Source organism: Sander lucioperca, chromosome 2 (genome assembly GCF_008315115.2).
Source record: "Sander lucioperca isolate FBNREF2018 chromosome 2, SLUC_FBN_1.2, whole genome shotgun sequence".
In the NCBI taxonomy this organism is placed as follows: domain Eukaryota; kingdom Metazoa; phylum Chordata; class Actinopteri; order Perciformes; family Percidae; genus Sander; species Sander lucioperca.
In genome coordinates, this window is record NC_050174.1 from 26,827,414 (window position 1) to 26,851,928 (window position 24,515).

The window sequence follows — 24,515 nt, forward strand, 5'->3', positions numbered from 1 at the left end:
CCCCATTCACCTCCAGGTCTCATCATTCCCTGCTTCCTTCATCCCTTCATCACCTCAACCAGTGGGGGGATGTTCCTATACATCTACGGCCTCTATACCCCTTATTATTTAACATTGCGATGGAGTATAATCGCCAAAGACTAACATATCAACCTATCATGAACCATGTTCATTAAACTATAAACAATAAAAAGGCAGTACGCCTGCGCACACAGCAGGGTTTCCAACGCACCCGTTTCAGTTTTTTTTTTAAACGGTTTGCTACGTTTTGTCGGGGCTGAACGTGGCCCAGACAAAAGGAATGATGGTGCGCTACATGAACATTCAGTTCAGCCTCTCAGTCCAGCCAGCCACCCCTGGAAACATTACTAATTTTCCTGACCAAAAAACCTCTGTGAATGGTTCCCCTGCTGTCAGCATAAATCTAGGGACTGGATGTAACTTTTTTGTTAAAAAGAAAAGGTGGCAATGACCAAGTAAAATCTGTTTATTACCTTGCATGACTTCCAAATAAAGTTCAGAACGCAAAACACTTTTTTAACTATTGCTTTAATAATATTGTTTAACTGTTAAACTGATAGTATTAATCGGTCAAAACTGTTACTGGCAGTAAACGGTTAAACATTACCTTCCCTAACCGAGTGTATTTTATTGATCAACTTTATGACAATATGATTCATTTCTATTTTATTTTAGTATAGAATAACAAATTCAGAATAAAGTCCGCTGTCTGTGAGTGAGGTGTGAGTGTGCCCTGTGATTGAGCATTAAATCAGAGCTCTGTATGTCAGCAGCGTGTCTCACCTGGCTTGAAGGTTCACTGTTGAAAGAATCCATTTTGCATTCTAACAGCTGACTGTGACACCTTGCAGGCAGGGTGGCAGTGCCTCCACCGTGTAGACGCTGGGGAAGAGTTCTGGCCTTAGGAAAGGCGTCTGGGCTTTCCTCTGTGGATGTGGATGTGGACAGGATGCAGCTGGAGTCCTCTCCCGGAGGACTGACTGCTGCATCAGTGGGGACAGAAGATCCATTGTAGCTGTTGTAACAGCTCTGGAGTCCTGAGTCAGTAGTGTCCATTTTGTCTCGGTTAAAGGACGATCGGGATATGACACCAAACTTGCGTGTGCGTATGCAGTTTGCAGAGTTGTCAGAGGACTCAGAAGTAGCTCTGGCCTGCTGCTGGTCTTCACAGCTGTCACTGCTGACAGGGGTGCTGCCACTGCCATTCACGTTACCGGGAGGGGGAGGAGCCTTTCGCTTTACTCGCCGCAGCATGATCAGGTAGATACAGCCTCCATTCCAGCACTGGTCAGCCAGGTAACTGTAAAAAAGCATTGACGGGATCCAGGTTCAAATATCATAAGGAAAAATGTCATACATTTCCACCTTTGTGGGTGGAGGTAATCTCTTTATGCATTCTGTATAGCATTTCTACTAAATTACATTTTGTTTAAAAAAGAAGTGGAAAGTGGACTTGGGTGATACATGAAAGTCAGAAATGTGTAACTTAATGAGTTGTTGGCTCAACAATCTGCTCCTAGAAAGTTTCTTCATTGCGAACGTTTTGGAGCCATACAATTCCTTCTACACAAAGGACTTCAGCTGTGGGGGCAAAGCCATTGAATTGGAGCATTATGGTACGAGTTTTGTGATGTATAATATTTCAAAATTTATGAATTTAAAATAACCAAAATGCCACCAGAAGTGCCAAAAATAGGCAACATGTCACAATCATTTAGGTCAGTATTTTACAGTAGCATCCTTCGAAAGGGTCTGGCATCTCTCGGAACAGCAGCACAAACATGTCATCTCACCATGGATGCATTATACATAGGGTTGGGTATCGTTTGAGTTCTTTCCAATACCGGCGCAAAAACAATACTTTTAAAACGGTGCCGGTGCCTAAACGGTGCCTGAACCGATACTACTTATTTCACCAGTCAGTTACTCTAACAACAAACAACAAAGAGAAGAACCACTAGATGCAAGAAGGGTACTTTACAACAACAGCTTGAGTTTCTTGAGGTGCACTTGAATGCATCATGAGCATGCCAGGTGCAATTGAACGCACCATGAAGTCCCGTAGGTGTTGTTTCTCCGACAAATCTCTTGCTGCTGTTGCCTGTAATGTCCGTTTTGGAGAACCAGAGGACACAGGTCGTTTAGGAAACGGTGATTGGCCTTGCTGATGAAAGTGTGTAAGGGCGTGCACATACAGTCCTGCCGGCACATTTATAAAATATGTTCCCACGCATGGGTGCACGGTACAGACAGAAAAAGTAGTAAAGTAGCTATCGTTTGTCGATCTGGCAAGCGAATATGATAAAAGTGGTTCTTCTCTGTAGAGTTGATGTATGTCAAGATGCCGCTGGTGTGTCAGATTTTACACAGAAAACAACAGGTGTGGATGTTTTTACAAGGTTGGCTACAATGCCTGATTGGATTGGATGAACCATCCGTCCATCCCCGTCTATATCTGTCTATATTTCTTATAATACTTTTGGTATATTTTTCCTATGTCTACTTAATGTGTAATGTGTATTAAATACAGTTTACCGATTTACATTACTGTTGGCTCTATACACGCTAAAAGTATTGTTTTTTAAATGGGGTCTGGTGGAGGTTTTGAAAGGCGTTTCTATGTAGAGATCCATTCCATAATGTTGTCAGATACTTAGAATAATTATCTGAGCCTGTCAGGGGCAAAGACAGCACTTTTAGTGGCCCAAATTGACGATTCACATTTGCCCCACAGGGTTACATTGCATTGGGTTGTTAAAAGTTGTAATAGCAATGAAAAATCAATAACATTTAAAAAAAAGGGGAAAAAAAGAAATTGTCTTACCTGGCTCCACTGACGTCTACTCCCACCATCAGCTGTCCGTTCAGTGACAGCAGTTCGTCTCTCAGTTTGATCCCCCCACAGCGGGCTGCTGGGCTCTTCTTCCTCACCTCTGTCACCCAGATGCAGCCTACATCCATGATGGGGCCCTGATCCCTCCTTCTCCTCGGACCTCCCTTCTTTCTCCCAGCAGGGTCCCCGAAAATAGGGATGTTCCCGAAGCTGAGGCCAAACTCGGTGCTATCCCCCTCGTCCTTACTGAGAGAAACGGCATGAACCTCAACATCTAGCCCCTCCCTGCAGGAGGAAGGGCTGGCTGATGGAGCTGTGTCACCCTCCATGAAGTTGAACCTAATGTACTCCATCAACTTGTGAATGGCAGCCAGACACAGGGACATGTCCTCCACATTAACACTGTTAACACTGCTGCTACTGCACACACTATCCCCTTCCCCATTCTGGTAGGAGTCCTGATCCACCTGCTGGAGGAAGAAGAAGAGAAACCAATCAATGAATGAAGCTGGATGACAACATCTGAGGAAAAGCCTTTAACGCTGAAATGCTGCATGGTTATATATGACCAGAAAAACTGTTTACTAGCACACCGGCACACAACACAATCTGACAAAACAAGTTGTCACCAACAAATTATATTCGACACAGCTGAGTGAAGGGATCAGAAACCTTGTATCTCCATATTATCTTCATATTTTCTCCATAAATCAATATTTTTGGTCTCCCTTTATGTCTGAGAAAAATACCTCATTAAAATGTTTTTCAAATGATTTTTATTTTCTGAAAAGCAATGGTTTTGGACATACAAGGTTTTTGCCTGACAGCATTGATATGCTTTAACTTAAAGGATAAGGCTGATGATATTCTATATTTCTCTTATCATCAACAAATCCTAAGAAAAGACCAAAACCAGTGTTCATCTCACGATACTTCCTGATTTCCCTACTATGTGGTTCTCAGCCCCAAGCCTGTTGGTTCCTACAGATGTACATCTTTAGAAACAGCTCACAATATACATATACAATTGAACAATGATTATATTTACATTTACACAAATGTCTTAGAGCCCAGTTACACCAAGTTCACCAAGAAAGGGTTTCTTTCTTTCGCTTTGAGTTCATATTCTGTGAACTTTCATATGCGAATTTGCAAGCTACACCAAACCATCTAAGCAGTGTTGAGGGGGTGGAGAGCCACAGAGTCCAACGGGGCGGAAGCTATCACATTAGTAGCTTTATATAACCCTGCTCTGCTGGAGGATAAACTGCAATTTGATCTGCAATCAGTCATCAGACGGGAATGGGTTGCACAAATACATTCGCTTGAATTAACTGTGTTGACTTACTGCCCTGTCAGATCTCATTACATCACCAAGCTTCCAGCAACACTTACTTCACTAGGACACACAAATTAATTTCACTGTGCCACTTTCCCACAATCATCATGTATTCCTTCTCCACCAAAAGTACCATAAAAAGTATAGATACAGTGGCCTTTGGGATCCATAACTGCTGGGCATCCAAGCTAACTACAGCTTGAGCCCCTTCAAGCCTACAGTGCTTGTCTACAGGAGTGTCTGATACCTAAAAACAGATTTTAGTGGAGTATTGTTGTAGAGAATTAATTTTGCCCATTTTTAAGGTCACGGTAGTACATATTGATGACGTTTCATTTACAGGGTTTTCCAGTGCCTGGAGGTTCTGCCAGATGTCCCTCACTTTCGGCCGTCACCTTCTGCTCTGTTTGTGTTGGCATTTTAAACTCCTCTAGAACCAACAATCAAATTATATTCATCTTTTTATTGAGTAAAAGCCATTTTATTTCCAGAGCTTGCCTCCCTATGTGCACATGTTCCACCAAAACAAGTTCCTTCCCGAAGCTATTTAGCAGAGGCACCGTGGCTCCGTCCGGCGTTTAGCTCCGCCCAAGATGGTTGTGATTGGTTTAAAGAAATGCCAATAAACCAGAGCACGTTTTTCTTCCATCCCAGAATGCTGTGTGGACTAGCCAGACCTTCTTCCACAGGACTGTGGAAGAAGGTCTGGCAATGTGAGACTAGGTTTACAGTATTTCAACACTCAAAACTACTGACTAGAGGATAAGCATACTTTTATGAAGTAAAGCAAATGTTTTTTCCAACGCAGTAGAGTGTAGAAACTGTCCTTCAGACAACCACACAGCCATTACCACTGATACATCGGCTGACACCTGTTTCCGACAGCATTTGTCCGCAGGTCCGTTTTCCATAAATAGAACTCATGGACAATGACACTTCCTGTTTACACTACTGAGCTATATATAGGGGCGGGTTTAGTGATGTGGGGGCCCTAAGTACACTTAGATATGGGGCCTTCATCTGGCCTTATTTCACCCTTTCTTTAACAGAATGGTGGTAGTGGCAGTGGAAGAAACATCTCTTTTAATTTAGTAAAACTATTGATACCGCACTGTTAAAATAATTGGTTAAAAGTCATGCATTTCAAAACTTTACTTAAAAGTACATTAGTATTATCAACCACGAACCCTACATGCTTAATATATAATATGTATTTATTGATGGTATGTTGTGCAGGTAAATCAGACTCTGCACAGTAACCAGTAACATGCAGTCAGATACATGTGGTACAATGTTTTCCTCTAGCACAGAAGGGACTGAATCCCTCCCAGTAGAAGTGTACATATAGTAATATGCACCTGTAATTAAGCATATTACTTGAATGTACCTTAAATTACTTTCCACCACTGTTGCTGCTGACTGTCAAGGCTGGTATAGTCTATATCGGCAACATTTTATTTCCGGGATCGTTCAGGTGCCACCGGAAATTCCGTCGGATGTCCCTCTTTTTCGGCTGGATGTCCGTTACCTTCCTCTGTCTGTGTTGGCGTTCTAACCTCTGGTGGATTTGTGAGGGCTATGGTTAACTGCTCCTCAGATCTCTGCAGGGTAAATCCAGACAGCTAGCTAGACTATCTGTCCAATCTGAGTTTTCTGTTGCACGACTAAAACTACTTTTGAATGTTTGTGATTGGTTTAAAGAAATGCCAATAAACCAGAGCACGTTTTTCTCCCATCCAGGAATGCTGTGTGGACTAGCCAGACCCTCCTCCACAGCGCTGTGAAGGAAGGTCTGGCAATGCGAGACTAAGGCCGGTATATACTGAGTTTTTCCTTCTTCATGATATGAACTGGAACAGCCATTGAAAAGTAACTGATTGGGGTTCTTATACTTTACTTGAAAATTTTACTTTTACAGTACTTTATATTTCTACTTATACTACATGTACAGAATAAGATTTTAGATACAAAATTAATCATTATAGATTTAACTAGGACCAGTGTGATGGTGCACCTTCTCTACCTCTCTTTCTCTCTCATTTTCTAAAGGCTATGAGTTGACTCCAGCAATATATGTTGCAGTAATGTTGTATTTGATATTCCATATTTATGTAAAGACATGGGGGGGGGGGTGAAGGGCATGAAGTACCTTGTAGCCAGAATTATCTTGATTCAGGTTGTGGTCCTGCTGTGATCTTGTGGTCTGAGCCCCGTGCCAGTTCTCCAGCAGTGGGAGGATGCTGAGGGCGTTGTCCTGAGTGATGGGCATCCTGGCATCCTGGGCCTGTTGGGGGTCCCTCACCAACAGCCACTCTGATGCTTCCAACAGTTAGTGCAGGCACAGAAACCAGTGTGGGCTGACAGCCCAAAATCCATCTCTGAGAGAGGGGGGCTGCAGAAAAACTGATCAAACTCTAGTCAGAGATTTCTAGACGAGCCAGGGTGGAAAGTATTGGATTACTGGCAGGATATGTCTGCTGTGGTGTCTGCAGCATCAGGCCATGTCCTAAAGAGAAAACAATAACATGTCACATTGTAGATAAAATGTAAATTCAGTCAGGAACACTCTCGTCATATTTAACCATTGATTGCAACACATGGAAATAGTTATGCTTGGAGCTGATGGCTCCACTCTTGATAAAGCTGCCTGGACCAGCCAAGTAGCATGCTAAGCTGAAACAGGGAGCGCTATGCAGAAACCCCCCTGTATACAAGAGTGAGCCAAAAGAAAGACATTGAAAACCATTTTAAACTTTGATTCATGTTAGGACTCCGAACTAGGAAGGTGGAGGCTGTGGAGATGGAGGCAAAGCGTTGCCAGCGGCAGCAGCAGTGAGTGAAGCAGCGTCAGTGTAGCAGGGATCAGTGAGGAGGGAGTCACATTTAAAAGGACCGCCTTGATGTGAGAATGGCTGTGATTGGTGTGTGTCTGATAGGAATGATAACTCAATCAGCAGGCAAATGACTTCCGTGCCGTGTATGAACTAACGCTAAGTTTAATTTGAAAGATTAAAAGATTCATGAAACCTTACCAATTCACATTTCAAAAGATTTGACCACATTTTAAATTATTTCATTTATAGATGGCACTATGGGGATAGATAGAATCATGTACTATTACGCACAGAGAACATGTTGACAGCAGGATCTTCAACATGTCCAAAAAAGTGAATTCAACTGAAATAAAAGAGGCATTATCTGCTCTTGGGAGTATATTTGAGCTGCTTAAGGGTTTAAAGGGCTCCGTTTAGTGCGTAAGGTGTGCCCTGTGCAGTTCGCCAGGGGCGCGCCAAACGCACTTTTGATAATTTCATGGCCAGGCTTGCCAGTAAAGGGAGCGGTGTTTTAATCCCAAACTTACCAAACCTTACCATACTTAACTGTCAAGTCTCTGTTTCACAGTCACCTTTTGGTGGCTAAACTTAACTGTCACGTAGGCACAGAATTTCGTTAGATATCATATGAATTTTTCTTCATAAGTTTTCGTACAATATCACACAAACCCATTCATGACAATACGTTGATTTATTGGGCAGTTTGGGGTTACTGTTATCCTGCATAATTAGAATGATAAGGAATGATGCAGTCAGCAATAGGTTCACTACATAAAGTTTTTTATGAAGGGTTTATAATGTATTTCCTCATTCAAACACAGATAATACTAAGACATCAATTAGTATGGCACCTTTGAAACTGATGTTGCGGAAACAAGAAATCAAGTCCGAATTAAGTATAGTCAAACCTTGTTTTGGCTCCTCATAATAACAGCATAGAATAAAAAAAACAACAGAAAAACTAGATTTTGTAGAATAAATCCCATACTATAATGTAAAGCCAAATAATGATTCACAATAACAAATGTCAGCCACAATTTTCCAGTATGTTTATTTACACACAGCATATCTTACAATTTACATCTTGTAGAACTTTTAGTGTTAAAAGCAACAAATTGGATGCCCATGACAAAACCTTTCTCTTTGGTTGAGTGCCAGTGAACACCTCTTGCTGCTTATTTTTCTTGGTTTAGCTGGCTTTCTGAAAACATTTTAACACTGAGTATCCTAGATGGATGTTAACTTTATCTGAGGAAGGTTGAGCCATGACACAACTTTTTAATCATTATTTTTTAAACTGTTTGTCTCCCCAAAACTAAAAAATGGCTAGTCTCACCCATAGATAGTATAAAACAAAGTCTCACCCCATTTCCTCTACTGAAATAAATGAAAACCAACAACTGCCTGGATGATAAAAACCTATCTATAAATATATGCGTCACTTCTATAACTTCTAAAGTTATGCTTTTGTAAATGGCTGACAGTGATGTTAAGTTTGTTGTAAATGGTCTGAAACACACTAAACCAGCAGAGTCCTTCAGAGGCCCCATTCACAACGCAGGGCTCTTATGTGAAGTGAGGAATCTGGGTTGACCCTCCATCTACACGCTTAACTACAGACAGAGAGCTGAGTGCAGCCACATCTGTGGCAGATATAGACAAAAACGCAGGCTACCATGAGACCACACTTTAATGACTATGCAGAGCTCGGGCTTCAAATAAACTGTTGGGCTTTGTGGTACCATCTGCCTCTACTATTCCTGTACACTCCAACTGAAGGCAAACAGGGCCTGCCCTTTTCTGGCCTGAGCTGAACCACGGACTGGAATAGGAGGTGTACGTTTACAAGGAAGTAGTGGAGCTGACAGTATCGTAGAACCTCAAGGAGATGAAGCTTTCAAAATGTGATATCAGGAGGCAAAGAAATGTCTGGCAAAGCAAGACTACATCCAAGACTTCACCCCAGAGACCGGGGTTCGTGTCCCGCATGTCACTTTTCCTAAACCCAACTGTCCCGTTCTTCTTTTCCTGTTCTTGTACCGCGTCACGGAAACGTACCTTTTATAAGACCACCCACGATTTTTTCCTTAACCTAACTGCGTCAAAAGTGGCGCCAATAGTCCCGACCAAGTGCGTTTAGATAAAGCGCGTTTGATGCTAAAGGAGACTTGTAGCGTCAATAACAACGCCAAAGGCTCCTGACCAAGTGTCGCTTTTTGGCGCGATGGGAGTGAGAATGTGTTGACACAACATGGCTGTTATACTATCCAACTTTTAAACCCTAAACTGGGATGCCACAACCCGCCAGCAAACTCCGCCGGATGACTTGCTTCAAGAGGGTTGAAAAATCGTCAACCTACCCTCTTTTAGCATTTAGCTTAGCCTGTCATTGCAACCATGGACAACATCACCAGAGAGTGCGCCTATGATGTAAGTAGAACTGATTTATTATTTATTTGACTAATTATCAACCTACACACTTGTGTGTTGTGCTTATGAGGCAGAAATGTGCAGACATGAATAATGTTTTCAATGTGCGCTGTGACCAATTATGTTTACATCTGTGTCAATGTGCACTGTCACTAATGTCATCGCTAATAGATTTTGTCAAGTAGTCTAGCTCATCACTATCTTGGCCTTGCTATTGCAACTTCTCTTCTATAGTAAGGCAGTCTGTTTTCTCTAGTCATTTTTTAATTTAGGCGTCAACTGTGCAGTTAATTTGGCTGTTGTTGGTCATTTTGTAAAGCTGCATGCTTTCACTTCTTTCATTCAACATTACGTTATGTTACATCTGAGTGATGGGCCTGCTTTGGCCATCTTGCATTGGTCTGCCTAGTTACGCTGCTGAATGTACACTTTAAGATTTTATGTGCTGTCTTTGCATGTTTCTGTGTCTATATCTATATCTTTTTTTGATGTTGTACTGGCTGTGAAAACAAATCTCCCTCTGGGACATTGAATATAAATCCCCCTTTCTGAGCTATGGAAATCTTGATGCGGACATGTTGGTTCAGGTTTATTGGTTTTGGTAACTTCAATTCAAAACAGCGTGTGGCCGGGTTAGCTCAGTTGGTAGAGCAGGCGCACATATATAGAGGTTTACTAGTCAACGCAGCGGTTGCGGGTTCGTTTGCTGCATGTCATTCCCCCTCTCTCTCCCCTTTCATGTCTTCATCTGTCCTGTGGAATTAAAGGCCTAAAATGCCCCAAAAAATTATCTTAAAAAAACCCCCCAGCATTTTACCTTCATATGATCATGTCATTTTATCTAGTGTCGGCTACTGATCATTTACCTGGGTGGGGCTACAGGCACTGAGGGCTTCTGCTTACACACTAAAGATGGACTAAAGATGTAAATTAGCCACCGAATATAATCTAGCATATTTGCATACATGTTCAAATAATACTGTCCCTATTTTAAATAAATAAATCTCAAATCTCATTAGAAATGTTATCTACTGTAGTTTGGTGCACTAAACTTTGACTCCAACTACAGAGGACTGTTACATTTACTCAACAATTGAATCAGCAAACACACTCCATTCAACAGCTCAGCTTTGCAAATCTACTTCTCTTTTCTCACCAAGCTGAAGGATCCTCTACAATACAAAGCAAACGTTGGACTTGGAAATAAATACATTTAAACATTTAAATTCAACATAAATGCCAAATATACAATCATTCTTGTTTCTGTCGAAGCACAATAAAACTATTCTTTTGACTTGGTTGTCGTTTTCTGCTATTCTGCTTAATACTTAAAGGCCTACTGCTTCTGTGATATTAACAACGATGCAAATATTCAGCTGAAAAACCCAGGGTTGTTCATTCAAGAACCTCTAAATCTTTTTGACCACTGTTTCAGGAGTATATGTTCTCACCATTAACTCTCATTCAGGCAGTATATTTCCTTTGAATCAGGATTTGGCATCTAAATCTTTCCTGATGAAAAGACAATGCTTGCATGGGTTCATAGGAAATGTGACATGATAATCTCTACACAAAGTCACATAGTATAATTCCTTCATATGAAGATACTGCAAGCACACTGAACATCTTGCCAGATGTTCCTTTGGCTGCATTCAGCATGCCTGCTAATCTCTCCGAGTCCAGATGTGAAAGTCATGCAAGCTTGCAAAGAAAGCAACCTACCGAATTACCTCCTTAGTATGGGTATTGAAAAAATGCCTCGTCATTCAATACCAAATTTCAATACCTAAGGAGTAAATCTCATCAGCGTCAGTGAGACAATCAGCATGCAGCATGCTTCTACCATGATCTAATAATGTCTGATTGGCTGTCTAACGTTACACGTCGCAGAGACACACAGGAAAAACTCTACGTTAGACAGAGACGGGTCTCATATAGTAACTGGAAAATAAATAGTAACATTTATGCCGTAATGTTTAATGTTGTAATTTCTATTTGTCAAAAGGGATTTTTTTAAAATTGGTAGCAAAAAAAAGAATCATTCAGGAACCTCTATTGTAGTCAGGGTATTGGCATTGGTACTGGTATCACCATTTTTGAGCGATACCCAGCCCTTAATGCTACTCATAATTTCCACTCCTACTTACTGCAAATTCACTTATAGTCTCTAATTTAAATCCATTGGTATCACGGTTCAACAGCATTGCATCTTGAACTGATGTCCATTTCAATATAGTCAGTTGAGCGACTGATGAGCTCATGCAACATGTTTCTCATTAGAATTTCATAGGGTTATGGTTTCCTCTAGTCCTCTCGACTAGCACTCCATTTAGATTAGTTTCATTACTACAGTCAGGTTGTGATTTGTGGGATGTGTTTTGATCATGCACAAAAAAACATGCAAGAATGTAATCCCCCATCCATGGATAGTGCCACTCAGACTTCAATATTCAATGGAAAATATCAAAATGAAATAGCACAATGTGGTGTCAACATTCATTTACTTCCCTGCGAGACAAAATACTTTCACCCAGGAAGCACGTTTTTGTTCCTCGGGAGTGTTTTAATCCAAACCCAGATCTTTTATTTCTAAACTTATCTAGTCGTTTTGGTGCCTAAACTGTCATAGCCACATGACGCTCACTTTTTCTCTGCAAAATTCAACTACCACGGCCCCTAAAAGGAGCGTCACCTGGCGGTGCCTGTAGCCGGCTCACAGTCACCTGTTGGCGGCTAAACACAACTACAACAGCCGCTGATACGACCGAGCTCTGTAGCCGGCGTCACGGAGCTCTGTAGCGGCTTAACACCATAAACACATCTAGCAACTGCCGCACGGATATTAATGTTCTTTCACAGAATAGACTGTTCACGTTACAGCGTGTTACTTAGTTTTAAATACTTCTATTTTAGGTGTATAATATATGGTCTATTGTTGAAGTAGCATTGATTACTTTTAAGGGGGATGCATTTTGTCCCCAACAGGGATAAAAAAGGAGGTTTGTGAGGGCCAGTCTGTGTCATGCTTGCTCAGCATCACATGAGCACAGCCACACCAAAAAGTCCAAGTGATATTGCAACCAGGACACATTTGGGACATACTGAAATTTGAGTGCACTGAATGAGACGCATTCTTTCGAAGAATTGTAAACACAAGAGGCAAACGTGAGCTTTGCTCATCCTGTTTGTAACCACCAGTAAGTGGTCTGTGGAAACAGCCTCTGGTCTGTCTCCTGTGATAATGGCAGCTAAATTACACTGAAAGTAATTATATTTCTCCCTACAAACGGGAAGATCAACAACACAGTCAGTCATATAGAAGACATAACTTAATGATGAGCAGTAATCTGTAGGGGTAAGGGAACAGCGGGAGTGAGAGCCTGTGAAGACAAGCCAATCGTTCTCTTTCTCTCACTCATAGTCCATTCACATGAGTCGTTCTTGTGTTTTTGTTAACTAAACGATAGTTGATAGCTAGCTAACAAAACTGTTATTGTTGTAACTAAACTGCTAAATTGCACAAGGTTTAGGGCTTTTGGCAGTAACCGAAACGGTGCATTTTCTGGACTCAAGTAGAGTGGACCCTGGTTTACATAAGGCCTGGGACAACCAAGACTGAGGCAATCAGATGTGAGATCTGGCCAAGAGAGGTCTATATTTGTGGCTAAGTGTGAATGAAAGTCTTAAATCACATCTGGAATTCTGTCAAGATACGACACACTTGAAATCAAAATGTGTAAATGAGGCCTTTTCATAAAGGCTTTAAATTGTAATCTTTACACAGACAGACAGACAGACAGAGAGACAGACAGAAGTACAATCAGTTCAACTGTTGACAGACATCAGCTAAATAACAACAGTATTAACATGACATTTCCAGTAATGACCTAAATCCCTCGAAATGGAGCACTGCCCCCTCTGCACGTAATCTCCAGCCCATTGCTCAACATTTCCAGCAGAATTAAAGACCTACAGGCTACAGTGATACAGGTTTACAGCAGCAGGTCTCTTCTCATCGCTGATAGTGTTATTCATCTATCCAGGGTGCGATTTTCAGGGGGGATGTGTGGGATTTCCCCCTTTCTGGTCTACATATCCCTGTCTCTGCTGAATCATTTTTATCCACGGGGGGGACAAAATGTATCCCCCCCCCTCAAAGTGATCAATGCTACTTCACCAATACACCATTATATACCTACAATAGAAGAATTTTAAACAAAGTAAAGCACTGTAATGTGAGCAGTCTATAGTGCCATAGAACGATAAAATGCGAGCAGCAGTTGCTGGTTGTAATTAGCTGCTACAGAGTGCCGGAACGCCGGCTACCAGCGGCAGGTGTTTGGCTGCCAACAGGTGACTGTGAGCCGGCTAGAGGCACCGTTAGATGACGCTCCTTTGAGTGAGTGAGCGGCATGCGGCGATGACAGTGGCTAAACAGAGCAGCACTAGAGTTTTATCTAATCACAATAACATTCACCACCAGAACTCCCTAAATTCCTTACACCATGCTGCACCTCTATATATTCACTAATGGAAAGCCATCTATGGAGTCTCACTGTGTGTTTCCCAGGGTGTGCACACTCAGTGTTTTACTGTTCGGTAAACAAATTCCTCTACTTTACAGTTTGACAACAAGGATTAGTTCCCTACTTATTGTTTTAGGCTGACCTAAATGTCTCATCCCACCCCTCCCCCTACCCTGCTCTTCTCCAAGGGGCCATATGGCCAAGGATTACAAAAAGCCCATTTTCAGTATATCCGAAATGTCACATTGTTCCAGAATAAAGGAAACAACATGAACGTGGTTCACTGTAGTCCAGACGCTTCAATCAGCTGGTGAAACTGACTTTCAAAACATGTTTTGAACCATCATAAACCCACCATAACAGGACTGTCTCCTTTATAAAAAATAAATAAATCATAATTTCCTTCAAAGATTGTTTTTCCTGTAATTATTGCAATGAATGACTGATTTAGCGACTCTTCTTTCCGGAGCTGTTTTGTGTCATTTTCCAATAAATTGACCTTATTTTAGTTTTACCATGCAAGTAAAAGAACAAACACTTATTAAGTAAATGTGAGCAGTAGGTGAGCACTTCTGTAATATTCAGTAGTCGGGGGTTGTTGGGGGCAACAGCTCCTGGTAGGGTCTACGAAGGAAATGTGTCAGTCAAAGAAGCAAAAACCCGGGTGTGGGTGGTCCACATGGAGCCTATGGAGAAGGACTTTCAGTTGACCTCAAGGAGGTTTTGGCAAACCGTTTCACGATTCAGAAGGAGAAAGCAGGGTTAGGCTCATGCTGTGTTCAGCAGGGGAGGAGAACTGCTGACCCGGACTGGGGATGTTGTCACTTTGAGAAAATCCTGAACATAACCAACACATGCTCCGAGGAGAAGGCAAAGTTTGAAATATCTGGGGAGGGCTCGCCCATATTCCCAGCAGAGGTCTCTGAGGTAGTTAAGAAGCTCCTGGGCAGCAAGGCAACAAGTATGAAGGAGATTCGCCCTGAGATGCTAAAGGCTCTGGACATTGTTGGGCTGTCTTGACTGACACAACTCTTAATTGTCGTGTGGAGGTCTGGGACAGTACCTGTGGAATGGCAGATCTGGGTGGTGGTTAGAAAAAGAGGGACCAGAGGGTGTGCTCAAATCATCAGGGTATGACACTCCTCAGCCTCCCTGGGAAAAGCCTATGCTAGGGCGCTGGAAAGAAGGCTCCAACGGATTGTCAAACCTCAGCTCTAGGAGGAGCACTGGACCAGCTCTTTACCCTTGCAGTGATATTAGAGGGGTCATGGGAGTTCGCCCATCCAGTCTAAATGTGTTTTGTGGACTTGGAGAAGGCTTACGACAGAGTCTCCCAAGCAGTCTTGTGGGGAGTATCACTGATCAGGATGCCTTATGCCCAGGATGCTTTCCTTTGGAATTATTTTTCAGGTGGGTCCAACCAGTAGGAGACCCTGGGGTAGACCCTGCTAGAGATACATAGATCTCATCTGTCTTGGTAATGCCTCACGATCCCCCAGAAGGAGCTGGAAAACATTGCTGGGGAGAGGGATGTCTGGACTACCTTGCTTAGCCTGCTGCCACCGTGACCCAGCCCTGGATAAGCTGCGGAAAACAGATGGATGGACAGTCTGTCCAGGTGATAGCCAGGAAATTACATGTAAATGAAGGTAGTGTTTCATTTGAGGCCATAACACTTCATAAATCAACTTCTTGCAATGCATTAGGTTCATTAATGGCTTATTAGTGCTACCAAACACTGGTCTATCCATTCTATTGGTTTGTCCCCCAGTTTTTCCATCCAGAATCTGGGCAAAACCAACAATAGTTGGCCCTGTAACACATTTTTTATGATATCATACAGTTGTTGTTTATCTTAACTTCTTAACTAAAGACTAAATTGGTATTGAAAGACTCTCTAGCTGCCTTATCAAATGTTAGAAACCCTTTACTAACACAAAGACTTTGCACTATATTCTGTCCAAAATGTAAAGTACTCAGGCTTTGATTGGGTTATTTTGCAATAAAATGTGGTAATTCCCAAAACTTGCCATTAAGTAAAAATAATTGACTGCTTAAAGGGTTAGGGGTTAGGGTTAGGTGCTTGTGAATAGGCTAGGTTACCAATAGATGAAATAAAAATGGCTAATTTGAATTCACACGTCCAAGGGCTATAGACCCAACTAGTAACTGGAAGTAATTTTGATTAGATGAGAAGAGAGAAGACTATAAACAAATATTAGGAAGTACCTTAGTCAGGCCTTACAATACTGCCCTAACTATTGGGACCATATCAATGCCAACCACCTGATGATGGTTGATGGTTGGTTCATTCTATGAACCTCTACAAAGAGCCATCTGTGGTGCACCACCACAGTTTTACCACACCAGGCACACAATCATAACTGTGGAACTGATCCAAAATGGACCTGTGGAATACCTACACAAATCTAACATGCTCGATACAAACTAGACCCAATGACAGTCAGACTTAATCCGAATATACCCATGGTAGTGATCCAAATTTAGTGGACCTGAACAGACCAAAACAGAAAGGAAACAGCAGCACAGCATGATGCTCCATCAATCACCAAGCAGCTGTGATCCAACAATACATGCAATTTGTCCAGCCCTTCACAGTTCACACGCTCTGTCTGCCTCAAAAAAACACACTTTCCTCTACCTCTAAAATAGACACTACCATCACTACTGAGGCGCATCAGGATCTGTCTGAATCAGCTCAGCAGGTGACAGTGATTGATCAATGACATTTTACATACACTTTATGGGATTATTAAAAGGCAGCACATCGCAATGTCAGGGACTAATAAGAAAAGAAGGTAACAGTTCAAATCAATTAAAATCAAATGACTGAGAAAAAACTAACACACAAGCAGACAAGAGCAATCAGCCCTGCAGGTCATACAGGCTGGAGTAAGTCAGATGCAGCAAGATGAAGTTAGTTTGAATTAGTTTGTTTAAATTCATTAATCAGCAATTCCTTTATTCTGTTTAACAAGTTGTCAACTGTGTTAAAAACCATGTACAATAGGTTTGTCTGGGGGTGAAACTGATTCAGGGCTCTGAGGCTGGACAGGGGAACTGGAACATGCCAGGGATTAGAGATATTTATTGTTTCAGGCTGTGGTGAGCTGCTGTCAGCAGTTTATGTGAGCGGTGTGCAGATACAGCAGAGCAGGCTGATTCTGTCTTGGACTGGGGTGGACCTCGCTTTATTTATGTAAATATGACCACATCAGTTTTTCTGTAGTGTGCATCTTGCACACACCAACTGTGTGTGTGTTCATCACAATGTCAGTCTTGACATCACGATGGTTGTGGCCATCGCCAACCAACCCTATGTGAATACATTTGTTTTCTTTGAATTTATGTTGTTGTTAATTGATGTGGATGTTTAAATAAACGTTCAATCAAAAATGACTTAAGTGTGTGTGTGTGTGTGTGTGTGTGTGTGGGTGTGTGTCTGAGGCTACATGTGTGTGCGAAGTGTTGTTCCACAAGCAGCTGTTCAACTATTAACGCCCCCACCCAGACACACACACACACTATACGCTAGAACCCTCGAAATATTCTCCTTTGCCCCCAGAGGCTAAATTGTTGTCAGACTGGTAGCCAATGGGTTCCGACATCGGTGTCAGCCACACAGTATCATTTCAAAAGTAGCATCCCCAGGTGTTTTCATTGTTTTCCTCCAGTCCTTCTTGTTTTGCTCCCTACTCTGTTCATCAGGTGTTCATCAGCTTGGGAGTTGAAACAAGTTGAATCATCTGTCTAGTCCACACAAAATTCCGGGATAGGAGGAAAACGTGCTCTGGTTTATTGGCATTTCTTTTAACCAATAACTATCGTCTTTGGCGGTGCTAAGCGCAGAACCAGCAGCAGTGGCTCTGCAAAACAGCCTCAGGAAGGAACTTGTTTTGGTGGAACGTGTACTTGCAAGCTCTGGAATTAAAATGGCTGTTGAGTGTGTGATGAGAATTTTACTCAAAAAGAAGACAAATATAATTTGATTGTCAGTTCTAGCTCGGAGGATGTTTCCCGAATCGACCGGGAGTTTAGAACGGCAACACAAAGAAAGTGGAAGGTGACGGACATCCGGCCGAAAATGAGGGACATCCAGCAGAACCTGCGGCGGCACTGGAACTATCCCGTAAATGAACGTCACGCTTTGGACTACAGAATCTGTAACCTCTATTGAGGCCAGGGGTTCCCCCAGAAAAGTTGTTCAGCCCGGTGGCAAGTGTCTTTTTTCAACAAGGGCCCGCCTGGGGCCAGTCCCACACTGATGGCAGCACTAATGTAGAGCCACATAGTTTCTAAGATACCAAATAATGGACGGAATCGCGAAATTGAGAATTTAAATAAAGCTATAAGACTCCATAGAGCCCTACATTAAGTCAGTGCTAAACGCTAACTGGAGATTTGAAAATATGACTACATCTAAGTTTCCAACCGAGGCGCCCACTTTAACTATAGTTTAAAACATCTTAAAAATAAATTTTTCCCCCATTGGCTTTGGCCTGGTGGGGGGCAACTTAGGCCCAGTGGGCCACCGGGCTTGCAATACCCTGGGGGAAACCCTGGAGACCAGAGTTGGAAATGCAGGATCCTCTTTAGTGTTAACACAACAGAATGCTCCATACTAACTAATATGATTCATTGTTTATGAATTAATGAAGAATACTTTAAGGAATATGCTAATATCTGCTGGGAAAAGGATTGGGGCCTGTACTCATGTTGATGTAAAACATATAATCTGCTCAGACATGATTACCCTTAAATCACTGTGTACTTGTAAGAACTTGCGTTCTGACAGTAAGCTAGCATCAACCAGTGTCCCTCCCTCTAAGCCCTACTGTCCCTATCTGAAAAAGAGTACTGCACACGCCTCAGATTTAAAGAATAGGTTCACATTTTCTCACGTCTGACTTAAAAAATACTCACATGCAATATGCATGTTGAAACAGGTTTTGTTTGCTGTATCATTCCTCTTGTTGTTCACACTGGTTGCTAATGCAATTTCAACGTTGGTAATGGGGGACAAAATCAAGAGTTGCAAAATATGTTTTCCAATGTTTATTCTGAAGCCAATATGGTGCTTCAGTTTAAGTAAAGCAAAGCAAGTGCAACTGTGACTTTGAAAGATACTCACTGGATTTGTCTAAACTCAGTTCAGTTGAACTTTAGAATGCATTTTTGCACAAAATGAGGATTGTTCTCCATGTCTTCTATTGGAAACATATTAGGAAGGGATATCCTAATGATCAGCATGGACAGGAGGGATGACTACAGCATGCAAGCAAAACCACTTTCAGTGTTTACTGTATATGGACACCTGACTGTTGGTTTTAGACAGACATGATAAAATAGGCCTACATAAAATCCTTTAAGCCACCAGCCCAAGTCATTCAGGTCCAGCCTCTCTCTCTCTCAATTCAATTGAAAGGAAACAGTATGAACATTAATTGTTATTGTTGAACGTCAAAAAGTACGGGCTTATCTGCTAATGTTAGCATTTTTTTCAATTTCAATTTTTTTACCTGCTCTTTAATATTTTAATTTGTTTTTTAATCGTTTTCTAACTGCTCTTTAATTTTTATGTAAAGCACTTTGAATTGCCCTGTTGCTGAAATGTGCTATACAAATAAAGCTGCCTTGCCTTGCCTTACCGACCGTTACCTTGAAACCATCCAGCAAATAGACGGTACCGTAGGGTGATTTAACGCCACCATTCATTTTACACAGTTTAACAACAAAACAAAATGCTGGGGGAACATTACTACGTTTTTCATGTTGGTTTTGAGCGGTATGCACCCCCACTAACCTGGAAAACGGTTTTAAAACAGTAACGTTAATACAGCGTGTCGGAGGAATACAGCGTTCTCCTGCAGCGGGGAGGCAGAGGCAGCGAGACCGTCACCGCAATCGTTCGCTAACGTTAGCTTCTTGTTTCATCTGGGGTCTGATAAACAGTAAATTCATCAAATTCAGTGTCCACAATGCTATTTTCCAACTTTAGCTGTCATATTTCACTGGATCCGCATAAGTGCGGATTTCATGTCGCGGCTTTCGTCGCTGTTTGTCACTTTGCCTAAGATTGAGTGACAAGTAGTACTCGCCCTGTTGTTTATTTGGTTGCCATGACTTTGCGAGTGATGACGTCCTGTCACTGTTCCAGTTGCTCACCCTAAAGGAGAGAGAGCGGATGACAGTTCGCTTGAGTTCAGTAGAGCAGACGGCTCTGCGGAGTCGTGTAATTACGACTTTATGACTTTTCAAAAACAGCTGAAGGAGCGGCGGTGCGCGGTGTACATAACGGAAACCCTGTTGTTCGTCTGCCCTATTTCTGATACGGTGGCGGCAGACATTTTACAGTGGCGTAATATCAACATAGAGGAAACACTGATTTAGCAGCTAAACAGATTTTTCTCTGGCGTTGGTGGAGACCAAACCAGTGGTGAACGAAGTATTCAGATCCTTTACTTCAGTAAAAGTACTAATACCACACTGTAAAAATACTCTGTTACAGTAAAAGTCCTGCATTGAAAATGTTACTTTAGTAAAAGTATGTAAGTATCATCAGGAGAGTACACTTAAAGTATTAAAAGTAAAGAAAACTCCTCCCATTGTAGAAAGTGTAAAGGATCCAACCAGTTGTGTGTTTAATGGTCTGATCATCTCAGCTGGACTTGTAGCCGTTATATTGTTGGCTAGTTTACTTTAGAATAAAATATCAGATTTTATAAACTACATGTGTTTTTTGTGAAAAATGTTATTGTGTAAAGTAACTATTAGGGCTGAACGATGAATCATTTTCAAATGGAAATCAAGATTTGAAAGAATGCGATTAGCTAATCGTGATGACTGCGATTAATCAAATGTGAATATTTAGTTGAATGTTTGGTGTAAAATTGTATTTAACATTTTTTATTCCTCTTTTCATTATTTTATTTACTGTTTATTACCAAATTATGAGGGGGATAAGTAAGACAAAAGTTGCAGAGAAACTCCCGCACGCTGTCTAACGTGCAAAAAATAAATGTAATAGTAGGCAACGTTTTGATATCATCAGGCAAAATGAATGGAGTTTTGTTACAACTTTTGAAAACAAATTCTAAAATTAAAATTTCTTAACATGAATCCAAGAAATTGTTAGCAAATATAAGTCAGCCTATTTGAGAAAAAACCCAGTGATGATAGGCTGACTGGCCTATAGGTAAGGTAGTCACTAAGATAGCCATCCACTGATATACTTCTTCCAGAGGATTCACTGTGCCACATGTTTAATATAAAAAGTTGATTTATAAAATCATACCAACAATTATTGAATAGCTTAGTATTCTATGCACTAAAATGTATGTATAAAGGTTTTAGGACGTTATTGTAGGCCCAGTTTATTATGCAACTTCATTTTATACAATATATGTAGTGGGGGGTCCCTGCTCCATCTTGCTCAGTTAATGGGGTCCTTGGCTTAAAAAACCTTGAAGACCCCTGATCTACAATGATCGAACAGTATGCACATCTTTTCTTTTCTTTATTTACTATTGGAGCCCATGATTTGCCTAAACTTAAAGCTTAAATACTGTATGTATGAATGTGCTCCAGGCTTCAGTGATTCCCTATTCACTACGTTAAGCGACATACCGTATATCCAGAAGTTCTGTTAAACTGTCTGGTTCCTGAAGGTGGTAGGCTGGGAATGATCAGTGCAGCCTGGATGGCAGCCTCTAGATGTAAAAGCTATCACATTATTTCACAGTGAAGTCATTTTGAAGCCGTAGCCAAAAGAGCTTGAGAAAAACAATGAATGGAGTTAGAGAGAGCAGAGAGTTTCCTCAGCAGGAATGCAGAGGGCCTAACAGCTATATTCACCTATTTGAATCATGACACAGACACTGAGGGAAAATCAGACTGCTGAAGTGGGCACCATACATTTGTAGGCACCAGAGAAGAGGGAGAAAAATGAAATGATTTTCTATCTTTAAATATCTAACAAATTGGTGCACAATTATTCCATTTCATTTCTACAAAAAACAATGCCAACACTGCACAGCACACACAACTTAGTTTAGCCTTTTCATTTGTTGTTGTTGTTGTTGTTGTTGTTGTTGTGTGCTATACCTCATTTTACCTTCTGTTATTTGCCTTTATCTATCTACTTACACCATAATCAGAATATCTAAATTCATGTATTAATACAAAGCAGCTTATCTTGAGTATATTACACAAGAGATGTGGCCCCTGGCTGAAGGCTGACAATACAACTATAGGGCTGCAACTAATGAGTATTTTCATTGGCGATTATTTTCTGGATGAATGGATTAGTTGTCTGGTCTCTAAAATGTCAGAAAATGATGAAAAATGTGGATCAGTTTCCCAAAATCCCAAGATGACGTCCTCAAATGTTTGTTTTGTCCACAACTCAAAGATATTCAGTTTACTGTCACAGAGGAGAGACGAAGAACATATTAACATTTAACAACCTGACATCAATTGTGGCGGAAAAAAATCAAAATTTTCTGCTAGATATTGCGATTATGATTCGATGTGTGATTTAAAAAAGAAAGTTTAGCTGAAGTTCAATATTGACTGTGTTACAGATAAAGAATACCGTGGAGCATTATAACACACAATATGTATCACAAAAGTTAAAGTTATAATAATGACAAAAAACAATTCCAATAAAAATATCAGTTCTATCCTGTAAATTAAAATGTGTGATATGACTCATTTCAACAGCAGCATCTACATATTACACCTTCTACCGTCACGTTAAATAAAGTTAATCAAAATAAATGAAACATCCACTGATAATAGGACGTTTCTGGAAACAATCTGTGAAGTGTACCATTATTCCTGCATTCATCTTGTGAAAAAACTGTAAATATAATAATAAAAAGAAGAAGAAAAAAATGTTACACCAAAAATTCAACTAAATATTCACATTAGATTAATCACATTCTTTCAAATCTCGATTTGAAAATGATTAATCCTTCAGCCCTCAAACCGATTGTCAAAATAGTTGATCATCTAATGAAAAGGCTAGTTGACGACTAATCAATGAATCGATTAATCTATGCAGCTCTTAATACAACGCAACTTATTTTAGTTCCAATATGGATTTCAAGCTATAAAGTATATGGAATATATATAGGCTATAGCCTAGTCTCCCAGACGATTTGGAGGCAGCAGTAGTTTACTAAAGCTGAATGGAACAACCCCCGGGCTTGATAGCTGCGATAGTTCGGCTCTTCTACTCATATTCTATTATCCAAATCTGTGTTCTCTGTGCAAGGCACGCACTTTTAACACACTCTGGTAGGAAGAACAGTAACTAAGCTGCACTAGCTTCACTGTTAACCCAGTATGGTCAGCCCGCATAATAAAGTATCAGTACATTTACTGAAATATGAAGCAGGGTCCACTGTACCTCCGGGCTACATGGCCGTGCACTTCAAAGGCTCCCGGTCCCGGGTCCAAACACTGACGATGAGACGTTCAGTTTGTATAAAAAAGCGTCTTAACGGTTAAATCCGAACAAGAATAAAGTAGCTGCGCTCAGCTTGAAAAAAAGAAGGGAAAAAAAGTGGCTTCAGAGTCCGAAACTCCATTCAACAGATATCCACTGTAGGAAAACCATCCGAGAAGCGGGAAAAATATGAAATGTGTTGACTAACAGTTATTAACGCACTGCGTTTCTCTTTCTCAGCAGGTATGGGTATTATATGCTTTAGGGGATTGATGAGCTTTCATTCGGCCGCCCAGTCTCGGATGCAGGCGGGAGGGCGGAGTCTAAATGTCCACATTTTGTTGAGACGGCTGTTTTGGCCTGAAAACTCCGCCTCCCAGGCACCACTTCCTGCCACAGTGGAGGCTACTGCATGCTGCTGTAGTGGACCAGAGAGGAGCCCCACTTACTCTGGTCCACCACACATGCACGCTCTGGCATCAACAACCTAACAGTGGTGACAGTTTCATGAGCATTACACATTTAACCCTCCTGTTGTCCTCGAGTCAAATTTGTCAGAAATTTTTTTAAATTTTAAAAGTTTCTTTTAACCAAATTGTCAAAGAAACTAACATGGATGGTTCCATACAACCATTACTCTTCACAGGTCAAATAAATGATTAGTTCACTAATGTTATTGAATTTGGGTGTTTTATTTAATTGTATAGCATTTGGGTAAACAAATGACAAAAGAACGTTGAAAAAAGTGACAAAAATGTTGGAAATAGTGACCAAGAAACTGGGAAAAAATTGACAAACATAAAAAAAATCGCTGAAAAAAATCAACAAAAATGTCAAATAGTGACAAAAAACTTAGCTAAACATTTACATTTGATTCATCGCGGTCTTCACCATTAGCTAATCACATTCTTTCAAATCGCATTTGGATTTGAAAATGATTCATCATTCAGCCCTAGTAGATATTTAAGACACCAAGAGCAGGGCTGGGCAATATATCGTTATTATATCGATATATGAGGCTAAATATCATCTTCAATTTTGGATATCGTAATATCCGAAT

General features: G+C 41.0%; 1 protein-coding gene across 4 annotated transcripts in view; it reads right to left on the bottom strand.

The window, feature by feature from the left end:
• pdzd2 (PDZ domain containing 2) overlaps positions 1-23,773 on the bottom strand; it is a 71,748-nt gene extending 47,975 nt beyond the window's left edge. For 3 of the 4 annotated variants that reach the window (XM_035998975.1, XM_035998973.1, XM_035998974.1), the window contains exons 1-4: positions 23,417-23,773; positions 6,343-6,699; positions 2,846-3,324; positions 805-1,321 (exon numbers count right to left, since the gene is read on the bottom strand). In XM_035998975.1, the coding sequence (XP_035854868.1) occupies positions 805-1,321; positions 2,846-3,324; positions 6,343-6,462 (1,116 nt within the window). In that variant the 5' untranslated portion in view covers positions 6,463-6,699; positions 23,417-23,773. The remainder of the gene's footprint in view (positions 1-804; positions 1,322-2,845; positions 3,325-6,342; positions 6,700-23,416) is intronic. The other variant, XM_035998976.1, reaches the window with a different exon arrangement.
• Positions 23,774-24,515: the final 742 nt, after the last annotated feature.